Below are 24,245 nucleotides of genomic sequence, written 5' to 3'. Positions count from 1 at the left end.
TTTGTGTTTGGAGATTCACAATGAAATAAAATGCTTTTTTCAAGTAAATTGAAATACAGCTAAGGTAGAAAGTGTCTGTGAGGCTTTTGAAGCAACCAGTCACGGTTACATAACTTCCAAAGTAATTGCAATAAAACACTCCCAAAAATAGAAAGGACACAATTAGAATTAGAGGTTCATCGGCAAACGAACAATACATAAGAAATAAAAATATTAGCAATAAATCAACACCTATGCAAGCACAAAAAACTAAGCAAAATTATTATCATGCTAGAGGATACCTGGCAAATTCTGCATACCTCCAAACAGTATACAAAGAGAGTGAATTTGCTGAGAAAATTTTATCTTGGCAAATAAGAGAGCGACAAGTGCACAATATGATCACATCGTTGGTAAGGTTAATGCTACTTGACAGTCTGTATCTGTTCTTGGCATGTAGAGCTGCAGAGTCTCACACTGAGCATTAGATCGCCACCTGGTGTTGGGCTCGGATGATGGCATGTTGTTGTCTTGGAAGAAGTCTTTGTAGTCACGAGATAGGTGACTCCTCCCTTGGACGGTAGTGCGTATAGGCATCAACTCCATCCTTAAATTGTTTTTCACCATGATGGGGAATGATGGAGTTAGTAGAAATAGAAACAAGCATTTGCAATGCAATAGGTCTCGCATTAGTAAAGTGTGAGCTATTTGTATTGGAAATGACAATTGTTTTAAATATGTGTTGGCTTTGAAAATATATAAATTAATAGCATTGTTATTCACAAAGCCAATAGCTTACACTTTCCTAATGCGAGTTCTATTGGCTATGGCAATGCTTGTTGGTAGCAAGTAAGGACAGTGCTGTTGTGGTGCTGAGGGATGATGTGGTTGGGCTGAGTGATGTGGTGGTGTCCCCGAGTGATGTGGTGGTGTCCCCGAGTGATGTTGTGGTGTCCCAGAGAGTGATGTTGCGGTGTCTCCGAGTGATGTGGTGGTGTCAGGTGGCGTCCCTGAGTGATGTGGTGGTGTTCCTGAGTGATGTAGTGGTGCCCCTGAGTGATGTAGTGGTGCCCCTGAGTGATGTAGTGGTGTCCCTGAGTGATGTAGTGGTGTCCCTGAGTGATGTAGTGGTGTCCCTGAGTGATGTAGTGATGCCCCTGAGTGATGTAGTGATGCCCCTGAGTGATGTAGTGGTGCCCCTGAGTGGTGCCCCTAAGTGATGTGGTGGTGTTCCCGAGTGATGTGGTGGTGTTCCTGAGTGATGTGGTGTGTGGGGGTGTGAGGGATTGAGGGTGAGTGAGGGTGAGAGGGTTGTGGGTGTGAGGTTGTGGGGTGAGTAAGGGGGTGTGAGGATGGGTGAGGGTGTGGGAGGGTGAGTGTGACTGGGTGAGGGGGTGTGAGGGTGAGGAGGTGTGAGGGTGAGGGTCCAAAGTAAATGGTGGCAGGGCAGACATCATAAGACAGAGAGAAAAGACTGCGTGGTGACTGCATTGACAGTTTCAGAATCAGGAGGGGCAGAGTCAGCACGTGTCTAGAGGCAAAGCAAGGCAGATGTAGCATTGCAGCTAGCAAGTCGAGTGTTTTGCAAGCTGAGTGTCCCTAGAGAGATGGCAACACAGCAACAGTATTTGAAGAGCAAGGCTACAGTAAACAAGCACGGTAGGCTTTCACTTTCGTCCAGAAACAAGCTCTCGGCATTGCTGTGGGGGAGGGGGGGATAGGGAGTGCATTAGCGTTAGATCAAAAAAATCAAATTACGTATAACTTTTTAATTACTAATTCATCTCAGATTGGTAAAAAAAAAATAATGCTTGTTGCATTTTGTAGTTATGTGAATCCTTGTTGGTTTCCGGCTACAAAATGAAGTTAAGCTTAATTGCCCTACTGGCGCCTTTTTTGTGTGCATTATTTTGACCCATGATGAAGAGTGGCCCAAAGTATTGGCGAATCTTCCTCTGGCAACACATGTCCTCCGATGGTACCGCAGGATGTGTTGCTTTGGTCTCAGGTCTGCCACTCTACTTTCAGAACTTTCTGAAACACATGGAAGTGAGAGAGGAGGCTCTGGGTCCGAAGTTTGTGCTGGGGATCGTCAGAGACCTCGGCTTAGTTGTCCAGCTTCTTGACATTAAGGAGAAGAGCTCAGGATCACACAATTTGCCTAAGGGGATATCAGGTCACAAAACCAGGTGTTGTTCTACGTTCTGTAAATTCGCAAGTTGACCCCATCGACATTAGAAAGATAATGGGCCCGAGTTAGTTGGCAAACGTGTGTCCTGTTGGCTGCACACTTCATCACAGTAGAGCAAGTGGACTAAGTGGCAAACCTACGGTATCACATACTCAGACCTAAGAGTCCACAAAAGATCAATACAGCTGAGCGATGCGCACGTAGGTTGCTCACCCCGGCCGCAGAGAGAGGCCCCTGCAGAGATGCACCTTTCGCTGAAGCCCGGAGGCCACCGTGCCCAGGAGCTGCTGCTGTACATGTCACACCCACAAGTGACCCCATAACAAAGCCTGCAGTTGTGCGCCGTCATTTGGCGCGCTACCTGCCGCGCCTCTAGCAGTGTTAATATCTTGTAATTTGGGCGATGGGAGGCCAGCTTCCATGGCAACCGATCCAGGGGCTCGAGAGGCGCGCAGCCCCTTCTAGACAGAGCAGGGAGAGCTGGGGGCTGAGAGGATGGGGGCGCTGACGGAATGCGCTGCCTCACGAGACCTAATGTGAGAAACACACTGAGAATAGAAGAAGACAGAGGCGATGGCTGGAGTTTATCCACCTCCCTTTTACAACACAGATTCCACATGCGTTCTCTGCGCATGGCTGCGCCTGTCAGAACTGCTGTGTAGTAGTGCTCGGCAACACAGGCATCAAGCGGTCGTACACAGGGGAGTAGCTTCAGAGAGGGTAGTGGGGTGTTACACCCTCTAATAAACGTATTTTCTGGCATATTTTCTGGCATCTTTGTGTGGATTTCACAAAGAAGTTTACATACACACAGACAATAGCGCACGTTGTATGCAGAATAATCGCTGGAAAATCTGAAACACTCAGGGCTCTGAGCGGGTGGGCTCCCGCCGCGCGCTGGTATGCAGACTCCCCCTGCATTCCAGAGAGGTGCGCGACACGATCCGGTCTGCCATGCCATGCTGTGGAGACCAGACCTGGCCGTGCGCACACCGTTATCCTATGGGGAAACGCTGCGCGCGGCCAGGTCTTGTTGAAACACTGGTTTTTGAGCTGAGACGCCGACTATAGTTCTCGCTGCGAGAACGCGCTTTCAGCACGTTCGTCGTAGGCGAGACCTTAAAAGGGATGTGTGTATATCTAATTAAGATAGAAGTGAAACAGATACAGGTCCCGGGGTGGCGGCTGGGCGTGTGAGACTCTGCAGCTCTACATGCCAAGAACAGATGCATACTAGTAAGTAGCATTTACAGTTCGAGGCATATGAGCTGCAGATGTCACACTGAGCATTGACTATACAGCAGTGTTTCCCCTAGCGGTGGTCGCCTGTATCTGTTGCAGTACTTTGAAAGAGTTTTGAGGACAGCTTGGCCTACTGCAGCTTGCTGCTTTGCTTGCACATCAACACACTTGTGTTTAGTGAAGGTATGCATTGTAGACCATGTTGCTGCTTTGCATATGTCTTCTAGAGGAATGTTTCCTAAGAAGACCATAGAGGCTCCTAGTTGGCGTGTGGAGTGCGCTCTATTAGGAATTGTTAATGTACGTTTTGCTTTTTGATAGCATATTTGTATGCATTTTACAATCCACCTAGCAATTCCAGCTTTAGAGATGGGGTTGCTTTTATGTGGTGGTGAGAAAGCTACAAACAATTGTTTTGTTTTTCGAAAAGGTTTAGTCATATCAATGTAATGGAGAAGGGCTCTTTTTACGTTTAGGGTGTGTAGAGCTCTTTCTGCTACAGAGGCTGGGTTTTGAAAAAACACTTGCAAATCTACTGATTGGTTTAGATGAAAGGGAGTAATGACTTTAGGAAGGAATTTTGGATTTGTTCTTAGCACCACCTTGTTACGGTGTAGTTGTAAAAATGGTTCTAGTGCAGTGAAAGCCTGAATTTCACTTACTCTACTGAGAGAGGTAATAGCAATAAGGAAAGCTGTTTTCCATGTGAGGATTTGCAGTTCACACGTATGTACAGGTTCAAAAGGGGGCCCCATGAGCCTGGTAAGAACAATGTTTGTTCCACACTGGAGAGGGTGGTAACCTAGGAGGAATGATTATTTTTATCCTTCCATAAAAGCTTTGATTGCAGGTACTTTAAATAAGGACATATATTGGCTGTTCTGTAGATGTGCTGCAATGGCTGCAAGATGTAAACGTATAGATGAATATGCTAGATTACATCTTTGTAAATGGAGAAGGTAACAGATAATATTTTGGATGGAAGCATCTAAAGGATCAATTTGATTATTAGTGCAGTAAATGGCAAATCTCTTCCATTTAGCAGCATAGCAAGCTCTAGTAGTAGGTCTTCTGACTTCTTTAATGATGTTCATACAGTCTGGTGACAGGTTAAGGTAACCAAACTCTAAGACTTCAGGAGCCAGATCGCCAGATTCAGTTGACTTGGATCTGGATGCCTGATGTCTCCATGGTTCTGTTACCATGGATGGTGTCAGAGACAGTTTTTGGTGTGGAACTAGAGAGAGTTCCAGCAGTGTGGTGAACCACGTTTGGCGTGCCCATGTGGGAGCTACCAGGATCAGTTTGAGAGACTTTTGTCTGAGCTTGCGTACTACTTTTGGTATTAGTGGGATTGGCGGAAAGGCGTACGCAAATCTGCCTGACCAGTTCATCCATATTGCATTGCCCTTGGACAGCGGGTGTGGAAACCTGGTGGCGAAGGTTGGACATTTTGCGTTTTTGTGTGTGGCAAACAGGTCTATGTCTGGATGACCCAACTTGTGAAAGAATGGTTGGAGAACTTGCAGATGTAGTTCCCATTTGTGAATCTGTTGTGTCTGTCGACTTAACAGATCGGCTATCTAATTGTGAACTCCTGGAAGGTGTTCTGCAAGCAGATATATCTTTTGTGGAATGGCCCATCTCCAAATGTTTTGTGCAAGCTGGGGCAGCTGCAGGGAATGTGTGCCTCCTTGTTTTTGTATGTAGTACATGGCTGTCATGTTGTCCGTTCGGATTAAGACAGCTTTGTTCCGTATGTGCACTTGGAAGGACTTCAGTGCTAGGAAATTCGCCAGCAACTCTAGGTGATTGATGTGAAGCACCTTTTGTTGAGCGGTCCATGTTCCCGGAGTTGTGTGGTGGAGCAGATGTGCTCCCCATCCTGTCAGGGATGCGTCTGTTGTCAGTACTATCTGTGGAACAGGCACGAGGAACGGCCGCACTCTGTACAAGTTTTTAGTGTTCCACCACTGCAGAGAGCGATGTGTGCAGCTGTCCACCAACACTAGATCTGTAAGTTGTCCTTGTGCTTGATTCCACTGATGTGCTAGACATTCCTGCAATGGGCGCATTTGCAGTCTTGCATATGGTACAATAAAAATGCAAGATGCCATCATGCCTATTAATTGCATGAACACTCTGGCTGAGAGAGTGTTGGTTTTGAAACCTTGTGACTAAGTCTTGAATGCTCTGTATCCTGGCTGGACTGCAATAAGCTAGAGCTGTATTGGCGTTTATGGTAGCCCCTAGGTATTGATGTACATGAGAGGGCTGAAGATGTGAATTGGTGTGGTGTATTGTAAACCCCAAGTTGTGCAGTGTTTGAAATGGGAGTTTAACACACTGGTTGAATGACTTGGCTTTTATGAGCCAATCGTCTAAGTATGGGAAGACTTGGATATGTTGTCTTCTGAGATGTGCTGCTACACTAATAGGCACTTTGTAAACACTCATGGTGCAGTTGTGACCCTGAATGGAAGGACTTTAAACTGATAGTGTAGTCCTTCTAGCACAAACCGGAGATACTTCCTGTGAGAAGGATGTATGGGAATGTGAAAGTAGGCGTCCTTGAGGTCTAGTGTAGTGAGGAAATCGCCTTGTTGCAACAATGGGAGCACTTGTTGTAAAGTGATCATGTGAAAATGATCTGAGTGTATGTACAAATTGAGAGATCTTAGATCTAGAATTGATCTTAGTGTCCCATCCTTTTTGGGTATTAAGAAGTAGAGTGAGTAGACCCCTTGTTCCTTGATGTTGCAATGGAACTAACTCTATTGCATCTTTTTGCAGCAATGAGAGAGCCTTTTGTTGGAGCAGCGTTAGATGTTCTGTGGACATTGGACGCTGTCTGGGTGGTATATTTGGAGGGGTAGCTCTAAGCTCTAGGCAGTAACCATACTGGATAATTTGTCTTACCCACTTGTCTGTTGTGATGGCGTTCCAGACAGGTAGGCACTGTGCTAATCTTTCCCCTACAGGAGTGAAATGCTGTTGGGGGAGCTGAAGGAAGTCACTGTTTAGTGGTGGAGGAGGTTCGATTGTTATTAACTCGACCTTTTCCCTTATTTTTATTACCTCTGTAGCCTCCTCTAAAATATTCTCCATTGGAGGATGTTTGCGTATTGTTTTTAAAGGAAGCTGGATTTTCTGCTCCTGTTTGTTTGGAGCCTCCTCTGTAAAATGAGCGACGAAAAAAGCCTCTTGCTTGAGTGGACTGCAGAGCTCCCATGGATTTGGTTGCATCAGTGTCTTTTTTTCGTTTTCTCAAGTGCTATGTCTACCTCTGGACCAAACAATTGTTGTTGGTTGAATGGTTGATTTAAGATGGTTTTTGCACCTCTTGCTTAAATCCTGAAATGCATAGCCACGCATGTCTTCTAAGGAGGACACTAGTGTGTATTGCCCTAGATGCAGTGTCTGCTACATCAAGAGCGCATTTGATTGAGGCATTTGAAATTAGCTTACACTCTTGTATACGGTCATTTGCCTGTGCCTTATATTGGTCAGGTAGAGGTTGTAAAAGGGTTTCTAACTGGTCATAATGAGCCCTGTCGTATCTTGCAAGGAGGGCTTGTGTGCTAGCTATAACGCCATGTATTGCTAGCTTGTGCAACTATCCTTTTGCCTGAAGCATCTATTATTTTTGATTACTTATCAGGAGGTGGTGCCTCACCTGATGTGAATTTGCTCTTTTTCTAGCGTTTGAAACGACTAGGGAATCTAGGGGTAGCTGTCCTTTAATGTAAGCAGGATCCCCAGGAGCAGGCCTGTACTTTTTTTTTCTATTCTTGGGTTTATGATCGTAGCTCATACAGGATCTTTAAACACTTCTGGGGCATGCTTAATGACCCCTTTAATCATAGGTAATATTTTAACAGACTTTTGAGAGTGTTCAAAAGTGTCTAACAAAAAATCTTCTTCTGCCTCATCTGAGTGCATTGTTACAATATGATAGATGGCAGCCGTATTGCGTAGATGTCAAACCCAATATTATCTTCAGGAGGAGCTTGTTTGAATGGATATGCATGTGGGTCAGGGATATCCGTAACATCTTATGGGTTTGGATATTCCCAGTCTGGTGCACCACTATGGTATGGAAAGGGCTCATCTGGGTCTCCCCCATCCCATAGTTATACTCATCATCATTCTGAGGAGGTGTCTGTGGAGGTGAAGATTGAGGTGGAGAATTTTGTGGTGAATGAACAGGTGAAATTTGAGGTGAAATGTTAAAACTAATAGGAGGTGAAAGAGGAGGTACAGGAGAAGAAGGGTGCATAGGTGATGTAGCAGAACCCTTCTTGACAGGCACTGGAGCTGAAGGTGCTGTATCTAGCTTCCTCTTCCTATGTGGCATAGTGGAACCATGTCCTGTTTTTGGATCTATCTATATCCTTTTTTGCAAAGGATCAGGTCGAAAAAGCTCTTCTTCTTGAGGAATTGCTTTCGGCGCCGATTTTTGGGCTCCGGGCCTGGTTTTTGCTTGTCTTTAGCCTTAGGAGTTGTTATAGAATCTTTTGGTGTCGTTTTCAGCACCAAAGGTAATGTCTTCAGGGTCGAGGCCTGGTTCGAGGGCTTGGAGGCATCGGAAGCAGGCTTTGTAGGTTTCGGCACCGAAGATTTCGGGCTGGAAGCTGTTTTGGTTGGCTTGGAAGCGTCGGAAACAGGCTTCATTGGTTTCAAAGCTGTCCTGTCCTTAGGAGTCAACGGTTTCTGAGTGTTCTTCGGAACCGGGACTTCTTTCGGTTTCGGTGCCGAGGGAGCTGGTAGTATCCTCACATGCGGTTTGCTCGGTATGGAGCTACCGGAAGGCTTTAATATTTTCTTCGGAGCCGGGCTTGATGGCCGGGCTTTCAAAGCAGTGTTTCGGTCTTGACTGGGCCCTGAAGGCGGAGTTTTGACGTTTGCCTTTGGTTTAGGTGTTGGGGCTGGGGTTGGGGCAGTCGTACTCACGCGTTGAGCTGATGGTATGGAGTCATCGGAGTCGTCTGCCTCAGATACGATTTGGAGATCATTGGATCTTCCTCCAGGACACATGGACCTTCCTCGAAGATATCCACTGGTTCCGGAGCTGATCTCTGCATGTCGCGTCGACGGGCGCTCCGATCTCGAATGGTCTTCTTGGATCGAAAGGACGCACAAGCTGTGCAGCTTGACTCGTCGTGTTCTGGTGATAAACACAGGTTACACACCTCGTGATGGTCGCTCCATTGAACTTTTTCTCCACACACGGGTAATTTTTTGAATGGCGTCCTTTCCATGAGTTGTAGGCCTCACCACGTAGGTAGGCCCAACAGCCCACGTCGACAACCGTAATCGAGCTGATGAAGTAGAGTCTATGGATATTGATGTCGAAAGTTGTTTTATAAAGTTTTGCGCATCAAAGTCCTTGGAAAGTAGATTTCGGAGCGGAAAAGTTACATATGAACCCAGTGGCGGAAAAAAGCTATCTAAGGATGGAGCCGATGCCAATGCGCACTATCGTCCAAGGGAGGAGTGACCTATCTCGTGACTACAAAGACTTCTTCCAAGACAACAACAACATGCAATCATCCGAGCCCAACACCAGGTGGTGATCTAATGCAAAGTGTAGGATCTCCAGCTCATATGCCGCAAACCTGTTCTTTCTGCTCCGGGACCATCTACTCAATCAGGTGAAGCAAGCGTGCAGCAAGGAAAATGCTACTTACCAGTATGCATCTGTTCTTGGCATGTAGAGCTGCAGAGTTACACACTGTGCATAGATGGCCACCTAGTGTTGGGCCCGGATGTTTGCAGTTTGTTTTGTTGTAGAAAAGTCTTTGGAGTTACGGGATAGGTAACTCCTCCTTTGGATGATACTGCGCATGGGCATCGGCTCCATCCCCAGATTATTTTTCACCATTAGGGAAGTGATATAGCTGTACAAGAGGTAGTGATGTCCATGGGATTTGTATCTAATTAAGATAATACTGGAACAGATAAGGGTAGCCGGGGAGGCGGGTGGGCGTGTGTAACTCTGCAGCTCTACATGCCAAGAACAGATGCATACTGATAAGTAGCATTTTCAGTTCAAGGCATATGAGCTGCAGATTACACACTATGCATAGATTGTATAGCAGTATCCACACCTAGCGGCGACCACCAGTATCTGCTGCAGTTTTTTGAAACAGTGTTTTTAGTACAGCCTAGCCCACAGTAGCTTGTTGTTTAGTTTGCACATCTACACAGTAATGCTTTGTGAATGTGTGCGGAGTAAGCCATTTAGCTGCTTTGCATATATCATCTAGGGTAATGTTCCCTAAGAATGCCATTGATGCCCCTATTTTCCTTGTAGAATGGGCTTTTGGAGGAATTGTTAATGTACGTTTGGCTTTGTGGTAACATATTTGTATACATTTAACAATCCACCTAGGGATCCCTGATTTTGATATGGGGTTGCCTTTATGTGGCGGTGAAAAGGACACAAAAAGTTGTTTTGTTTTACTAAAAGTTTGTGTCCTTTCGATATAGTACAGTAATGCTCTTTCCACATCTAAAGTGTGTAGAGCTCTTTCTGCGACTGTTTGAGGCTGCGAGAAAAATACAGGCAGCTCAACTGAATGATTTAGATGGAATGGTGAAATGACTTTAGGAAGGAATTTCAGATTTTTACGAAGAACCACTTTGTTAAGATGCATTTGCAGAATAGGTTCTTGAATGGTAAATGCTTGTAGTTCACTAACCCTTCTGAGAGAATTAATTTCTACTAGGAAAGCTAATTTCCAGGTTAGGAATTGCAATTCGCATTTATGTAATGGTTCAAAGAGACGTCCCATTAATCTTGTGAGAACAATGTTTAAGTTCCACACTGGTGCAGGTGGCGTTCCGGGAGGAATTATTCTTTTGAGTCTTTCCATGAAAGCTTTTATAGTTGGTACTCTAAAAAGAGATAGATGTTGTCTACTTTGTAAGTATGCTGCAATGGAAGCGAGGTGTAGTCTGATAGATGTACAGGCTAAATTACACTTTTGAAGGTGAGCTAGATATCCTATGATGTGTTAAATAGACACGTCTAAAGGATTTATTTGGTTGTTTTGGCAGTATATGACAAACCGTTTAAACTTAGCAGCACAATATGCTCTAGTAGTGGGATGTCTAGCTTGTTTGATAACGTTCATACATTCTGGAGGAAGGTTGAGGTAACCAAACTATGACCTCAGGAGCCGGATCGCTAGGTGGAGCGGAGCTGGGTCCAGGTGTCTGATCTCTACATGGTTCTGTGTTAATAGGTGTGGAGATAAGTTGAGTTTTTGGTGTGGTACTACAGACATCTGCAACAGCGTGGTGTACCATGGTTGTCTGGCCCAACTTGGAGCGACTAGAATGAGCGTCAGGGAATGTTGTTGTAGTTTGCGTACCACTAACAGAAGTAGTGGGAGAGGAGGAAAAGCGTACGCAAATAGTTTTGACCAGTACATCCATATCGCCAGCAATTATATAAAGGAACTGTGCGTTCTAGTGTAGTAGCCACTAATTAGCAAGAAGCCAAGCACACCATTTCCCAGATTCGTTGTCAGATAGTTAAAGTGGTAAAACTTCTCGAAGGAGTTGATAACCACAAGAGATTGCTGCAAAAGGAAATTTATTGGATAGATTCTCTTGGGACATTATCCCCCAAAGGGTTAAATGATCGGGTCGAATATAGTTGTTTCTTATAATGAATTCTGATGTTGTCATAATTGAGTTGTTTGCACAATGCCGATATCGTTTTACAACATTTTTTATGTGTAAATATTCTCCAGCATTCGTGTTCAGCTCCAACCAGTATTGTATTTCTCCACTCCAAATTGTACCACATGACTTTCGTGTGATTTGTTAATTGCTACACAAGTGTTGGTGTTGTAAGTTTTTCTGTACATTCCTTAACATATTTATCTCATGTTACACCTCCACAGGGACCAGTTTTCCTTTTATTTTCAGATTTATTCAAGCATTTTATACATGTTTGCACTCACCGAGGCACGCCACTATAGTCCTCTGTCTAGAACGATTTCTACTGGTCCTATTTCCATTTCTGAAGCTCCATCGCGTCTTCACGAACACTCGCGCATTTCGAACGACCCAGAGCACGATAGAGTTCTCCGACGTGGTTTCTTTACGGGTAAGAATTCGTACTCCTTTGCGTTGTCTCAATATTTTTCAGACTGCATTGGCAGCCAAGTTTTATCAAGACATTTGTTATTTTTTCAGCCCACAGTGAGCACTTTAACATTGCGTTACACGTCTAAAGCCGCAGAATTTGGTAAGTGACGGTGTTTATTCCATTTTGACGACTTCACTTTGATTTAATCTGAGCACTTGCACCGTTTTGCTCCTTTCCCAGGAGCACTCAAGAGGCACCCCCTTCAGTAGGAGTTGTTTACGTTCGGTAAGATAAGGCCGTTTTTTTCACCATACACGCACAAACTTTCGGGAGCTTTATCATTATTTTGATCACTTAAAGCTATTTTATGTAAACAGAGCAGACGGTTCTGCAAGCTTTGCGCTTGCTCAATCTGGTCATAGTACATTGCTCTCATTTTGAGCAGGTGAGCTGCATTTTTAGATATTACAATTTGCACTTGTGTTACATCGCGTTCTGCTGGTATTAGTCACTGATTGTATTTCAAACACCGGTCTTTCACTCTAAGTAATGCTGGACGTTTTCATTCACAGAGGCACACACTTTCCTTCACCATTGGGGTAATGTAATTGGTCTTTACCTCCTTCTTTCGCATTTATTAGCATAACCACATGATACGGTATATTTTGGATCTAGTGACACATGAACTTTTTTGTTATTGAGTTATCATCCTACTCCTAAATACATGAACACTGACATTTTATTTACTTATTTACAGACATGCCCCTGAGGAAGGGACCTCCCGTGTCCCGAAATGCATAGGGCTCACTTCTTATATGTCTGTCATCAATGAGAAGGATATCTACATGTTCAACTTTAAGATTATGAATTGATGTTAATGAATCATTCATTGTAACTGTTTTGCGTATCATGAAATTAAGTGTGGAACAGTGTGGAGCAGTATTCCACTGTTGTATGGTTAAAAAATTCACGAATGAACGCATTTTCTAATGCTGTGAGTTTAATACAGACATTAGTACAAATATTTTTTGTTTGAAGTTTGTTGCATTGAATTTTGCACATAGTAAATTGTTCATTGGGCAATAGTTGCCCATAGGAACAGTGCTACCAGCACACAGGGATTGCTTCCTATTACCAAAGTAGACGCTAGGACCACCAAGCTCTCAGGGGTAGGGTGGTTGGTGAGGAATTTTGAGTCGCTCAATGTAGTGTGATGGCGCACGATTGATATATTCACAGGAGCCCCTGTGCTGTGCTTGGACCTGGTAACCAGAAGGAAATCAGTTAAGGCCTCATTGAAGGGCAGCAAGAGTTCGAAGGAGGAGACACCTGGCTGCAGGACCCCTGTCAAGATATTCATCTTGACTGCTACAGAAGGGAGCTGATGGTCCAGGACCTCAGATGCCCTTTGCACCACCAAAGCGTATGATGGTCCCTCCTTTGTAGCCATGGTAGGGGGAGAAGCAGGCCAGAATCTGGGGAGGCATCCAATCCGCTGGCCTCACCGAATTCCTCATAGCAGTTGATGTCTTGATAAGGATGGTCTAGTAAAAGGGTCAAGCCACCCCTCATAACCTCCCTACATTCTTAGCCCTTCAGAATAAGGCTGAGGAACCGACCTCAGAGTTCTGTAGGTGCAGATATAGGTGTTGGTAAGCACCAATACAAATCTGGATCTGACTGACGCCACCTACCGGCGTGCAGGGATATTGCAAGATAAAAGAATATTCTGGATCCAGTTTGACACCAGGGAAATTCAAAGGTAAGAAATCTGCAGCTAGATGTGTCTATCAGATGTGTCATGTAGCATGCCTTTATGGAAAGCTGAGATTTGGTTTTCATACCATCTTATTACCTGTGCCCATCTCCACTCTAATTTCACATCAACAACCACACCAACAAAGTCTCCTCCCTTACCCCTCCTGTTAGCAGGCTAGTTGTCCCCTGAAAACTCCATTCAGATCCCAGCTCAAGGCTGGAAGTCAGGAGGTCTGCTAACATGATGAGAGATGCTGCTTCTGGAAACCATTTGAGATACCAGCCTGATTTAGGTCTATAGAATATGAAGTTGAGTTACCAAAAGAAAATTTCAAAATTAATAGGCACATCTGAATGCATGTTAAAGATGTCTGGTCACACTAGCTGCTAGTAGACCTAAAGTGCCCAAATGTTCTTCCAACATTCTTTTGGATGAAGAGAAGAGATTTTCTACCTGATAATGTGATAACAAATTAATACTTGTTAGACCGTTTCCTACCATGAAATGAACCCCATTCAATTACAGGACCATTGCTCAATTTACAAATGTAGATTTGTCTCATTTGAATGATACGGATGAAACACTAATATTTTACTCTATCCAATATGATAGCACCTTGGAGGCTGCACCTGGTATAAATAAAAAAAACTAGAATTTTACATTTGAAAAATGAAGATGGACATTTAACCAAAAATGACATAACCTCTAGAATGTTCATACTGTTCACTACATTTATATAGACCCTACTACAGTAAGGACTTTTAGCGCTGTCCTCTTTGCTCACGAGAATGAATATGGCACGATTTATATTAACCAATTGGAAGCATGAGTATACCCACCTTTCCAGAAACAATCTTTTCATAAATTTGAATTGGCTGATCTGCAAAGAATGGAGGATATCCAGCTGCCATTTCGTAGATTAAAACTCCTAATGCCCACCAATCCACTGCTTTGTTGTAGCCCTATAATAGGAAAAAAGATCTCGGATATCACAACTGTTTTTCAAAGCATCAATATAAAATGTGAATAATCATCTTGCACATGGTCTTTTTTTGTAGACATGAGTGTTCATTTAATACTGACATGTTCTTTAGATGGTGCTTAAACCAACTACTTTTCATACCAAGCACAGTAAATAACATAAGTTATTGACCTCAAAGTAATGAAATCTTAAGTGGGCTTTGCCTTGGTTCACTGATTGCCCTACATGCCACATCAACAAATCAGCACTCAGATCTTAGATCATGACCCATTTTGCATTCAATGTACACAAATACTATCTTGCTTTTTCCTAACCTAATATTTCAGCTGAGTCAACAATGACAGTCAACAATGACAAACAGGAATGAGGCACTATGTTTACCAAATATTAAACCAGCATTGGCAAAGTCAATAAGTCTTGCAATTGCTTCGCTGTTTTCAAAAAAATGTTATATCCCGATCATAGGTGGATTTGTAAACAAAAAATGTAGCACAAAAGCATTTTTTATTTAGGCAGTAGTTAGTCCCTAAACCTCCTGTTACTCTTAGCCCCTTGAACTTAGAAGAGGTGATGTGCCTTACCTCTCCTTCCCCATCACAGCTTTAGCAATACACACAAATATAACTACATTTTCAGGGTTTGAATAACCTCCAGTGCACATGCACAGACAAAACCAAACAAGGAAGGCTGTGTGTAGGAAAGTGCCCCTTATTGTCTGGGTGCCCCCCTCTTTTGCCTAATGTTGGTGCACTTTGACTGAGTGTGCCCTGGATACTGTTTATTTAATTAGATAAAGAAATGTTCTTGTTTTTAACTGTGATACTATATTGATTATACATTTTGTGTCCAAAACTGATTGCACATTTTGTGTTTAAAATTAACTGTTGAATTTATTGTGTTTATATTCTTCTATTTTTTAATAAACATAGATCTTTATACAAATCTTTCTTGCTTGACACTATATTTTCCTTACTCAGGAATGACAATTTATTCACAGACGTTTAGCTATTACAACTGTCTAGGAAGTTATCTACATCGTGCTTTACCCTGTCCTAGAAGTATCTTACTTAGCCAGGGAGTCCTTGTTTTCTTAAATATGTGCCTTGGATTCCTGCCAACCAGGTCCCCAGGGCCTATGTTCTTTCCCTAAATCTGTACTGCTGCACACCCAAATTGGCAACTCTCTGGCAACATGTTAGTTCTTGGTAAAAGGTACCATAGGTACCAAGGTACTGTGACCAGGGAAGACTTCAAAAGGCTGCAGCACTTATTGTGCCACACTTAGAGGCCCTGCACCTTAACACACACACACTCACTGCCATTACAGGCTGAGTGTTTTGGTACAGAACAAAGTGTAGAGTCGACATGGCACACATCCCTGTGTGCCACGCCTACAACAGACCGCCTATGGCATAGGTAGCCACCCCTCTAGGTGGCTGCACTATGCCAGTGGTGAGGGTACAGGTGCATGAACCCTGTACCCCTACAGTGTCTAAGTCCATTCTTAGACACTGTAAGTGCAGTAATACGATTGAGTATGTAGTCTAAGAGTGGTGTGCCCGCCGTTGCCAACCCCACCCCTCTGCTGGGGGGAGTCAGTCCACGCCATCTAGAATATGGGGGGACCCGGACAACCAGAGGGAGGCCTATGCCCCCCTCCTACTGTAGGGTGGCATAATAGTGACTGTACTCACCTCAAGGAAGGAACCATTGGTCCCAACCTTTACCTACCTGAAACACCCCTAAATTTAGTATTTAGGGGCAACCCTGAATCTTGCCTCCTCAGACAAGAAGAAACAAGAAGAAGAAGGACCGAAGGACCATGCTGAAGGAAGAAGAGGAGGAGGAAACCAGCTGACTTGGCCCCAGTCCTATCAGCCTGTCCCTGCTCCAGCGAAATTCCAATGTGTCCTGCAGCCAGCAGCCCCACAGACCCCAGAGGATCGGCCCTGCCTTCCCCAACCAAACTTTGTCTCCCGTGAGCACCGGATTTGCTCACCAACAGACTCTGGCTCCACTCAAAACTGCAAGTTAGCACACTCTGCATCCAGACGCTGACGGCCCACGTTTGAGTGGCCCATCATCATGAAGAGGTCTCCCGAGCGATCCTGACCTGGGATGTGGTGATCCCTGACCAGCCTCGAGTCTCCGGACAACGCCTGCAGCCCCTTTCAAGAGGAGCCCTATCACCGCGACCGGAGCCGGTAAGAAGAATCTGATGCCAAAAGACACCACTGCACCCGACGCCAGCCTTAGGTGGCCTAACCGACTGTGTCCCGTCGTCATCTCACGACATCCCAACTTTTCTTTCCAACCACTGGTCGCCTCCAGAAGATATTTGTGCCCAAGCCTGCAGGGTTTGTTCAAACCAGAGAATCCCCTTTGAAAGTAAGAGATCACCTGACGCCAAAACAGCACCCTGCACCCGGCTGTTGCTGTGGGTGCACCTTGGGTGCTAACTCTGATCCCCCTTTGCCCTGAGCTAAAGTCCAAGAGCTTTGCTCCCACAACCTTGTGGCCTGCTCGTGCGCAGCCATCAACCGGAGGCCCCCTATCCCCCATTGGATAACATTGGGCCTCAGCACCCGGCCACCCTAGTGCAGCTGAGGTTGCTTTGAGGGTGCATCCTTGACCCTGGAGGAACCCTTGTTCTAACCCCAGAAAACCAGCTCCCAAAACAAAGTACTTACAGTTAAATCGATAACTTCATTTCTTCCCCTAGGATTGCATTGACTGTTTTTCTGGGAAAAATGTTCTAAGTGTGGAGATGGAAAATTGTATGAAACCTTAAGAAAACGTACATTTGTCAAAACTGATTTACTTACCTTTTAGCTAGGAAATGTCCCAGTTTGATATCTAGGCATATCACACTGAGTAGAAAAAGTAACTTAAAAAGTCATCTGAAAAGTAACAGACCAAGTAATCTCAGTAGTAAATGAACAGTAATTCCTACCGTTTTATGAACAAGTGACTTACTTGTAACCAATCCAATGGCATTCAACTGCATTCAAACTGTATTTAACTGCAATATTCTTGCAAAGTACTATTACACTTACCTGTACCAGGTCTGGCTTGATTCTAGAAATAAAATCCAACTAAATAATATTTTTATACAAAACAAATTGGTTAGAGTTCAGTCTTTAAGTGTGTGAAATAATTTGTTGACTGAGTTTATACAATAAATACTTAACACTATCCTCTGATAAGCCTTACTGCTCACCCACACTACCACAAATAGAGAGTAAGGTATTATCTACTTTAGCCTCTGCCTATCTTTGGGGATCTTCCGGACTCTGTGCACACTATACCTTATTTTGGGATAGAATATACAGAGCTAGCTTCCTACACTGTGGGAATGTGGCACTTCTAGTACAGAATAGCAGGGGCTGTGGGTGAGGCATTGAGATGGGCAAATGATCACCAGGGCAACAAACATTTACTACAATAACGAAAAGGTGGGGGAGGAGAAGGGGGGATTTGGGAAGGGCTTCTTATGTGGTGGCAGTAACTGCATTGGGTGGTAGCGCAAGAGGTCTTCAATAAGAAATCAGAAGGTTTATAAACACTACACATTTACTCTCAAACCCACTGCACCCTCCGACATACTTGGTTTGTTAATTCCTGGGACCCTTAATGTTGAACAAACATGACATTCCCTCAAAGCATTTAAATCAGCAAATGCACAAAAAACAGAATTCCTATTAATCTCACCACCAAAGAACCACACAGAAGTGAAGGAATGGACCAAACTGATCACAGCACTAAACTGCACCCCTACTCTAGTGGACTCAGCGAAATCATTAGGAATCACGCTGGATAATAACCTAGACATGAAAGCCCACATCAAATCAATGGCAAAAAATTCCAGTTTTCACTTGAACTACATTAGGAAAGTGAAACCATTCATTTCTACGGCAGCTTTCAAATTGGCAGTACAATCCTTAGTTATCTCAAGGATTTAATATGGATGTACAACCTTAGCAGGTCTAGCAAACATTTCCACAGCACCACTAAAAGCATGCCTCAATGCAGCTGCAAGACTCATCACCGGATTGAGGAAATTTGATCATATCTCGCCACACCTGAAATCGTTAAACTGGCTACCATACAAAGCCAGAATCCAACTTAAAATGGCATGTATCACCCACAAAGCGCTCCACTACAAAACACCAAGATACCTGGCCCAGAAGATAGAGTTATCTGGAGGAGGCAGACCAGCAAGGAGTGCCAAGGAGCTGCTGCTGAGACCACCCATCTTCCGGAACAGGAAAACATATGACAGAGCTTTCTTCGGGGCAGCTCCCAGAATATGGAACTCACTCCCTTCAAATATTAGGAAAATTACAAACACAGCAACATTCAAGAGGGAAGCTAAGCTCTTCCTAATGAGTAAGTTCCTTACATAGGCAAGAAAGGACATAACCGCCACCACGACATAGATGTTTCCAAAACTGAACAACAAATGTAAGAAAAGAGAAAGTCACCAGCTATACTGGGGATAACCTTGCGGTGCTAAACCTACCCAGAATTTGGAGATAGAATGCACAGATAAAGACAATTCGGAACTATATTTACTGGAGTACAGTATACAGTAGGCAAGTAGAATAACTTATGGTAACCTTGAAGTTAGACATATACAGGAATTATATCGATATATGTAAATTCCGATGTCATGTAGTAGCCTAAATATACCACGTCATTGTACTTATTTTATGCTAATACTTCATAGATGTATACTGAACCTACCTCATATCATTGTGAAACATGTACTATATAGCTTCATACCTAACCTACCTCAATCACTGAATGGTTATGCCATGCAAGATGTACCTCTAACCTACCTCATGTATCTGTGAAGCGCTTTTATACCCAAGGGTCACGTTCGTGCTATATAAAACTTTCTAAATAAAATAAAAAATGCCAGTAAGCATGATGAACGAGTTACTTACCTTCGATAACAATGTATCTGGTAGAGACAGTCTAGCCGCAGATTCCTTAACTTAGAATATCCCCAGACGTACGACTGGATCTAGAAAATCTTCAATAGTACCTCTGCACGCCAGGGGGCGGCGTAGCATGGCTCCGTCCTGACGTCGTTTACGTATATGGCGTCAATGGAGCCATATAAGTCCCTCCCGGCATGCTTATGTCAGTTTTTGACTGTGAAACTTTTCCACGCCACAAAGTGGAGCCATTTCTAAAACTGTGAGAGTTTGAGAACAGTGTGCCGAAAAAGATCAAAAATCTTTGAAACAAGGACAATAAATAATAGAATGGAGAACAATATCACCATGTATGACAGATTAAGAGTACTTCATACTGTAAAGGACTGAAGGGAATGAGCAGAGTACCCACTCTTAGAAACAGTCTTGCAGAAGCGAAGAACCATGCCCTCTTATGAGACAAAAAATTGGCATTGGAAATGGATGTCATAGCAAACGATAAACAGTGTGCAACCACAGCATAACTGTAAAGGGCAACAAGACTGGAACAACACGGCTCATGGTAATTGACCATATTTCTGTAACAGAGAATGTGCAACCCTACACCCTATAAATGGCTGTTTGACTGCAGCATAGTCAAATAGACCCCAAACCAAATGAAGGCAGCATAGTCAAAGAGACTCCAAAGTATTGGATAAAGAATAGATGAAGGTGGAAGGGAGGGATGAAGAACAGGATTAAGCTCTGTAAGAGCTTGAACAAGGGGAGGCAACAGCACTACAATCCGCCAGAGGACAGTATGAGACCTCTCACGTCCAGACAGGGATGGAAAGGAAGAACAGAACCAGAATGGCCAGTGCAAAATGAAAGGAATTCCTTAAACTTCTGCAAGAAAAAGTCATTCTGAGCACAGGATCTCACGGATCTGCAAAAGACAAAGAGAAGGGACAAAACAGCATGACCGAGTCAGAGCGTACAAACTGTGTACACACAACAGTGGGTGATAAAAATGACACGTGGAGGGACAGAAGTCCCCATGCAGAGATATACAGAGCCATGACTACCCGGAGATACAGGTATGTGAATGACAGGGATACACAAACAAACAGTGTGGACCGTGAGCAGCACACCACACTTCTGCAAAGCCCAATGAAATGTAGCAACAACAGCATGTACGCGTCGGCAGAAAAAGATGGGCGCATCACCAGGGAGTCAACTGGCCAACTGTAACCAGAGGTACAATGGTTAAAGAAGGATACCGGTAACAGTTGGGCACACACCTAAGGCTAGTGAGAGATCGAGAGAAAGAGAGATCGAAAGATCAAGGAGAGAGAGAGAGAGAGAGAGAGAGAGAGAGAGAGAGAGAGAGAGAGAGAGAGAGAGAGAGAGAGAGAGAGAGAGAGAGAGAGAGAGAGAGAGAGAGAGAGATCGAGAGAGAGATCGAGAGAGATCGAGAGAGATCGAGAGAGATCGAGAGAGATCGAGAGAGATAGCTCAAGAGAGAGAGAGAAAGAGAGAGAGAGAGAGAGAGAGAGAGAGAGAGAGAGAGAGAGAGAATGAGAATCTGGGGCAAAAACCCCAGACACTACAGCAAGGAAAAACGTAGGATGCTTGCCCTCTAGCTCTGTGTAAATCTCATGACATATAGACACATATATAGACAAGGGAAACTCGAAGAGCATGCCCCATATAATGTAGGAGGCCGCACAATTGGCACCAATGGCACTGATGTTAACCATAACAGGATATAACATATGTCAAGACAATTTAAAAGCGACATCATCCTCCCTGTCCAGGATTTGAACCCTGGTCTCCTGCATGACATGCGGGGATACTGACCACAACACCAACGAGGAATGAGCCAGTAATACACAAACAAAGATAGTCGGGTATATGTAGACACAGCCATATACGGATACTGCATACACAACAATGAGCATCTTAAAGAAGAATACTTCCACTGATAACATCAGCAGTGGCCAGGAGCAGGAGGACCTGAGCCTCAGTACGGCAATGAGCTGATGGACTTGAGCCCCTGCCTGGGAAGTGCATAGGGAAATAGGGGCACAAGGCAATGTACAGCAATGACGTATCTGGTGTAGACCCACTTCTGAGAGACAAAAAACAGACAGGATTTGAGCCATGAGAGAAGACTTAAGCACTTCCCAACACCAGAGACTGAAGAGCAGACAACACCACATGATTAGAACGCAGCCAAGTTAGTGGCACAAGGCATACCACAGGCACCCCGTGACTGTGCCCATACCCAGTGTGTACTCACATAACGTGTCCGCACAGAACACAGAATAGAAACTGCTCCGGAACAGAACAGAACACCATACCCACAAGGGACACTTGCTGACATCTAAGATGGCAAAAAGAGCACAGTGAAAAGCCAGAAAGAACAGCTAAAGGCAAGAAAAGAAGACATGAACACGCCAGGGTTAGCCTGGTGTGGCGGAACAACAACAATACTGCATCCACAGAAGCAGGAGGGTGCTACGGACCAACCATAGACTACAACACGAACTCCAAACAGAGCCGCACCAATTCTGTGGGTCTCACTAGATGGGGCGGACCACAACAGTAGGAAGAGCGTGACGAAGCGAGAAGCCTACAGTATGGACCATAGAACAATTCCCCAGAGGGACATAAGATAACCATCCTAAAAAGACTCTACGGCAGACTTTGAAAGGATCTACACTATCCTGGAAGACAGTCCCTGGAGCAGTGAAGAAACTTCCTGTGCAAGGAAAAAAGTGGCTATACAATAGCCAATGAATACTCCACATAGGGTATGTCACATCCCTTTAAATAGCAAAAGGTACCACTTGAGACTAGCTCGTAGACCGAGGACACAAAAGAAAAACAAACAGCTGGCTAGCTGTAGCAAAGAAGGGCAAAAATGGCTGATGTGCCTTACAGTCCATCCAGAAAACATTATCCTGAACCCACAGATTGTTATCTAGAAAAGGCAGTGACAATACCGCAATTAAAAGTAAGAATCCGCCACAAGGACTAGAAACCACAAAATTCATGGAAACCCAGACATGAGATGCTGGACCGCTGAGACAGCATGGCAGTCAAAAAGGAGGCTCCATTAAAGGGCAAATCCCGAAGCACTCCTGAACATTTGCAGGGAAACTGCCATTGCGCAGCCTGGCATGGCGACGTGAAGCAAATGACCTGACCATAGCCCGACCCACAGAGTCAATGGTGTTAATGGCCGACCGAATGCAAAACCGTGCCAGTTCAAGGCCATCGTGAAGTAGCCGAGCCAGGTCAGCTTGAAGGCCCTCCGGAAGAGATGAAAGGAGACTTTCAACAGAGTCCTAAAGGGCAAACATACCCAGTGCAAACACGCAAGACGTGGTCAATTAATTAAATTAATTAAAAGGATATTAACAATACATTATTATTTAAAAGTACACATTTTGAAAATGAAAATACTTTAAATATCTTTTTTTCTAATTTTCAATGCCAACTGGTGGTGGACGAAAAGATATAGCGGCCACACGACTCCAACCATCGAAACTCCCTAGTGGGTGGAAGTAACGGAAGGTAGCAAGGCTGAGGCTACGTGGACTACTAGCCCCTGAGTCCTAGGATGCAGTGACAAACAGGCGGGCCATCTGGAGCTGGGCGATGATGTGCAATAGCACGACTCAAAGGGTATCCCGATGAGGGCATCGCCTAAGAAGAATGTCATACAATGACCCGCCAAAAGGCAGCAAGGGCTCCACCTCCACAGCACCCTCGTGAAGCACTTCCAACAGGGGATCAGAAGGCAAAGAGACGGACAGCGGCTGTAGCTGTAAGATATCCAAAGCTTTGTGAACAGTACTCGCAAACATCGCACTAGCCTTTGTGGTCATTCTATCTGGCAACAATAACTCATCCGTAGGGGACGGTTGTAGGCTAACCCGTCCATCAAATGCCTCTGCAGCCCGAAGACGCCCAATAGCCTGCCGGTCTAAGGGCACCTGCTCCAAGGAGCACCAAAACAACCCTGGGGGTGGCGAAACCAGAGGGGCCTCATCCTCTTCCAACAGAGGATCAGCAGGGGACAGCAATAGCGATGACCGTAGTAGAGATGGCGTTGCTTCGACGATGACAAGCGCCAAAGAGGACCCATCCACCAGGCATCATGCCAGCGTCAACTTGACCTGCAGCGAGATGGGAAAGTGCAGTGAAGAACGGCATCGACTCGGAGTCGAGCTCCGAGCTGCAGCTACATCCGGCATCGGTGCAGGGAGCCTCTCAGGGCTGAACGGCGACACCACAAGATGGACTGCGGCCTGACGTCTGACGGGGATGCCCCTCTGGGTTGTGCCCCGACATCGCAACGAGTCCGGAACAAGAGTCAGAGCACTCGATCGGAGCAGAGGACGAACCCGCCGGCGAATTCCCGACCTGAGTCCCTACCCCCTCTGTGGTATCTGAAGGCGCGCCAGGGAGAGGGGGTGACCCAAAGATGGCCTGTAGAGCCAGAGAATAGGCTTCCATATGGGTTCTAGACGTCCCAACACAAGGAAATGGTGGGTAGGTGGGGGCTGACTCCTGAGGGCCAGTGTTCGGTAAAGACAGGGAGCAGCGGGACCCAACATCACGTTTATGTGAGGTCAACAAACTGACTTTTTCTTGTGCTTAACTACATCAGGCGAGCGAAGTCCGTGGGAACGACTCTGTGACCTGTCCCGAACAGGAGTCCCAGCTCGAGATGGGGACCGGCAACGCGAGGATTCTGAACAGGACATCTGGGTGGACAATAACTTCATCCGACGTTCCCGCAGGGACTTTGGCTTCAGCTGCAGGCAGGCGTCACGCTCCTCTGAGTCGTGGTACTCTCCCAAGCACCACATAAAGATCGCATGTGGATCAGTCGCCGACATCTGCCGCATACAGGTCTCACGCAACTTGAAGCCCGAAGGCATTGCACACTGTTCCCGGACGCTAAAAGGCATTAGTAAGGCCTGAAAACAGGCCGGAGGAACCGCAAGCCCACAGAGTAGATACATAAAGAACAAATGATGTATGGAATCTGA

General features: G+C 44.9%; 1 protein-coding gene across 3 annotated transcripts in view; it reads right to left on the bottom strand.

Annotated features, from left to right (window-relative positions):
* The window catches only part of PRKACB (protein kinase cAMP-activated catalytic subunit beta), a 229,443-nt gene that overhangs the window by 14,702 nt on the left and 190,496 nt on the right, over nt 1–24,245 (bottom strand). For all 3 annotated transcript variants that reach the window (XM_086954285.1, XM_086954284.1, XM_086954287.1), the window contains exon 8: nt 14,115–14,237. In XM_086954285.1, coding sequence (XP_086810411.1) covers nt 14,115–14,237 — 123 coding nt within the window. The remainder of the gene's footprint in view (nt 1–14,114; nt 14,238–24,245) is intronic.

This window comes from Lissotriton vulgaris, chromosome 1_1 (assembly GCF_964263255.1).
Source record: "Lissotriton vulgaris chromosome 1_1, aLisVul1.2, whole genome shotgun sequence".
Classification (NCBI taxonomy): domain Eukaryota; kingdom Metazoa; phylum Chordata; class Amphibia; order Caudata; family Salamandridae; genus Lissotriton; species Lissotriton vulgaris.
Note: the sequence above shows the minus strand (reverse complement) of the source record. Positions and strands in the feature narration are given on the sequence as shown.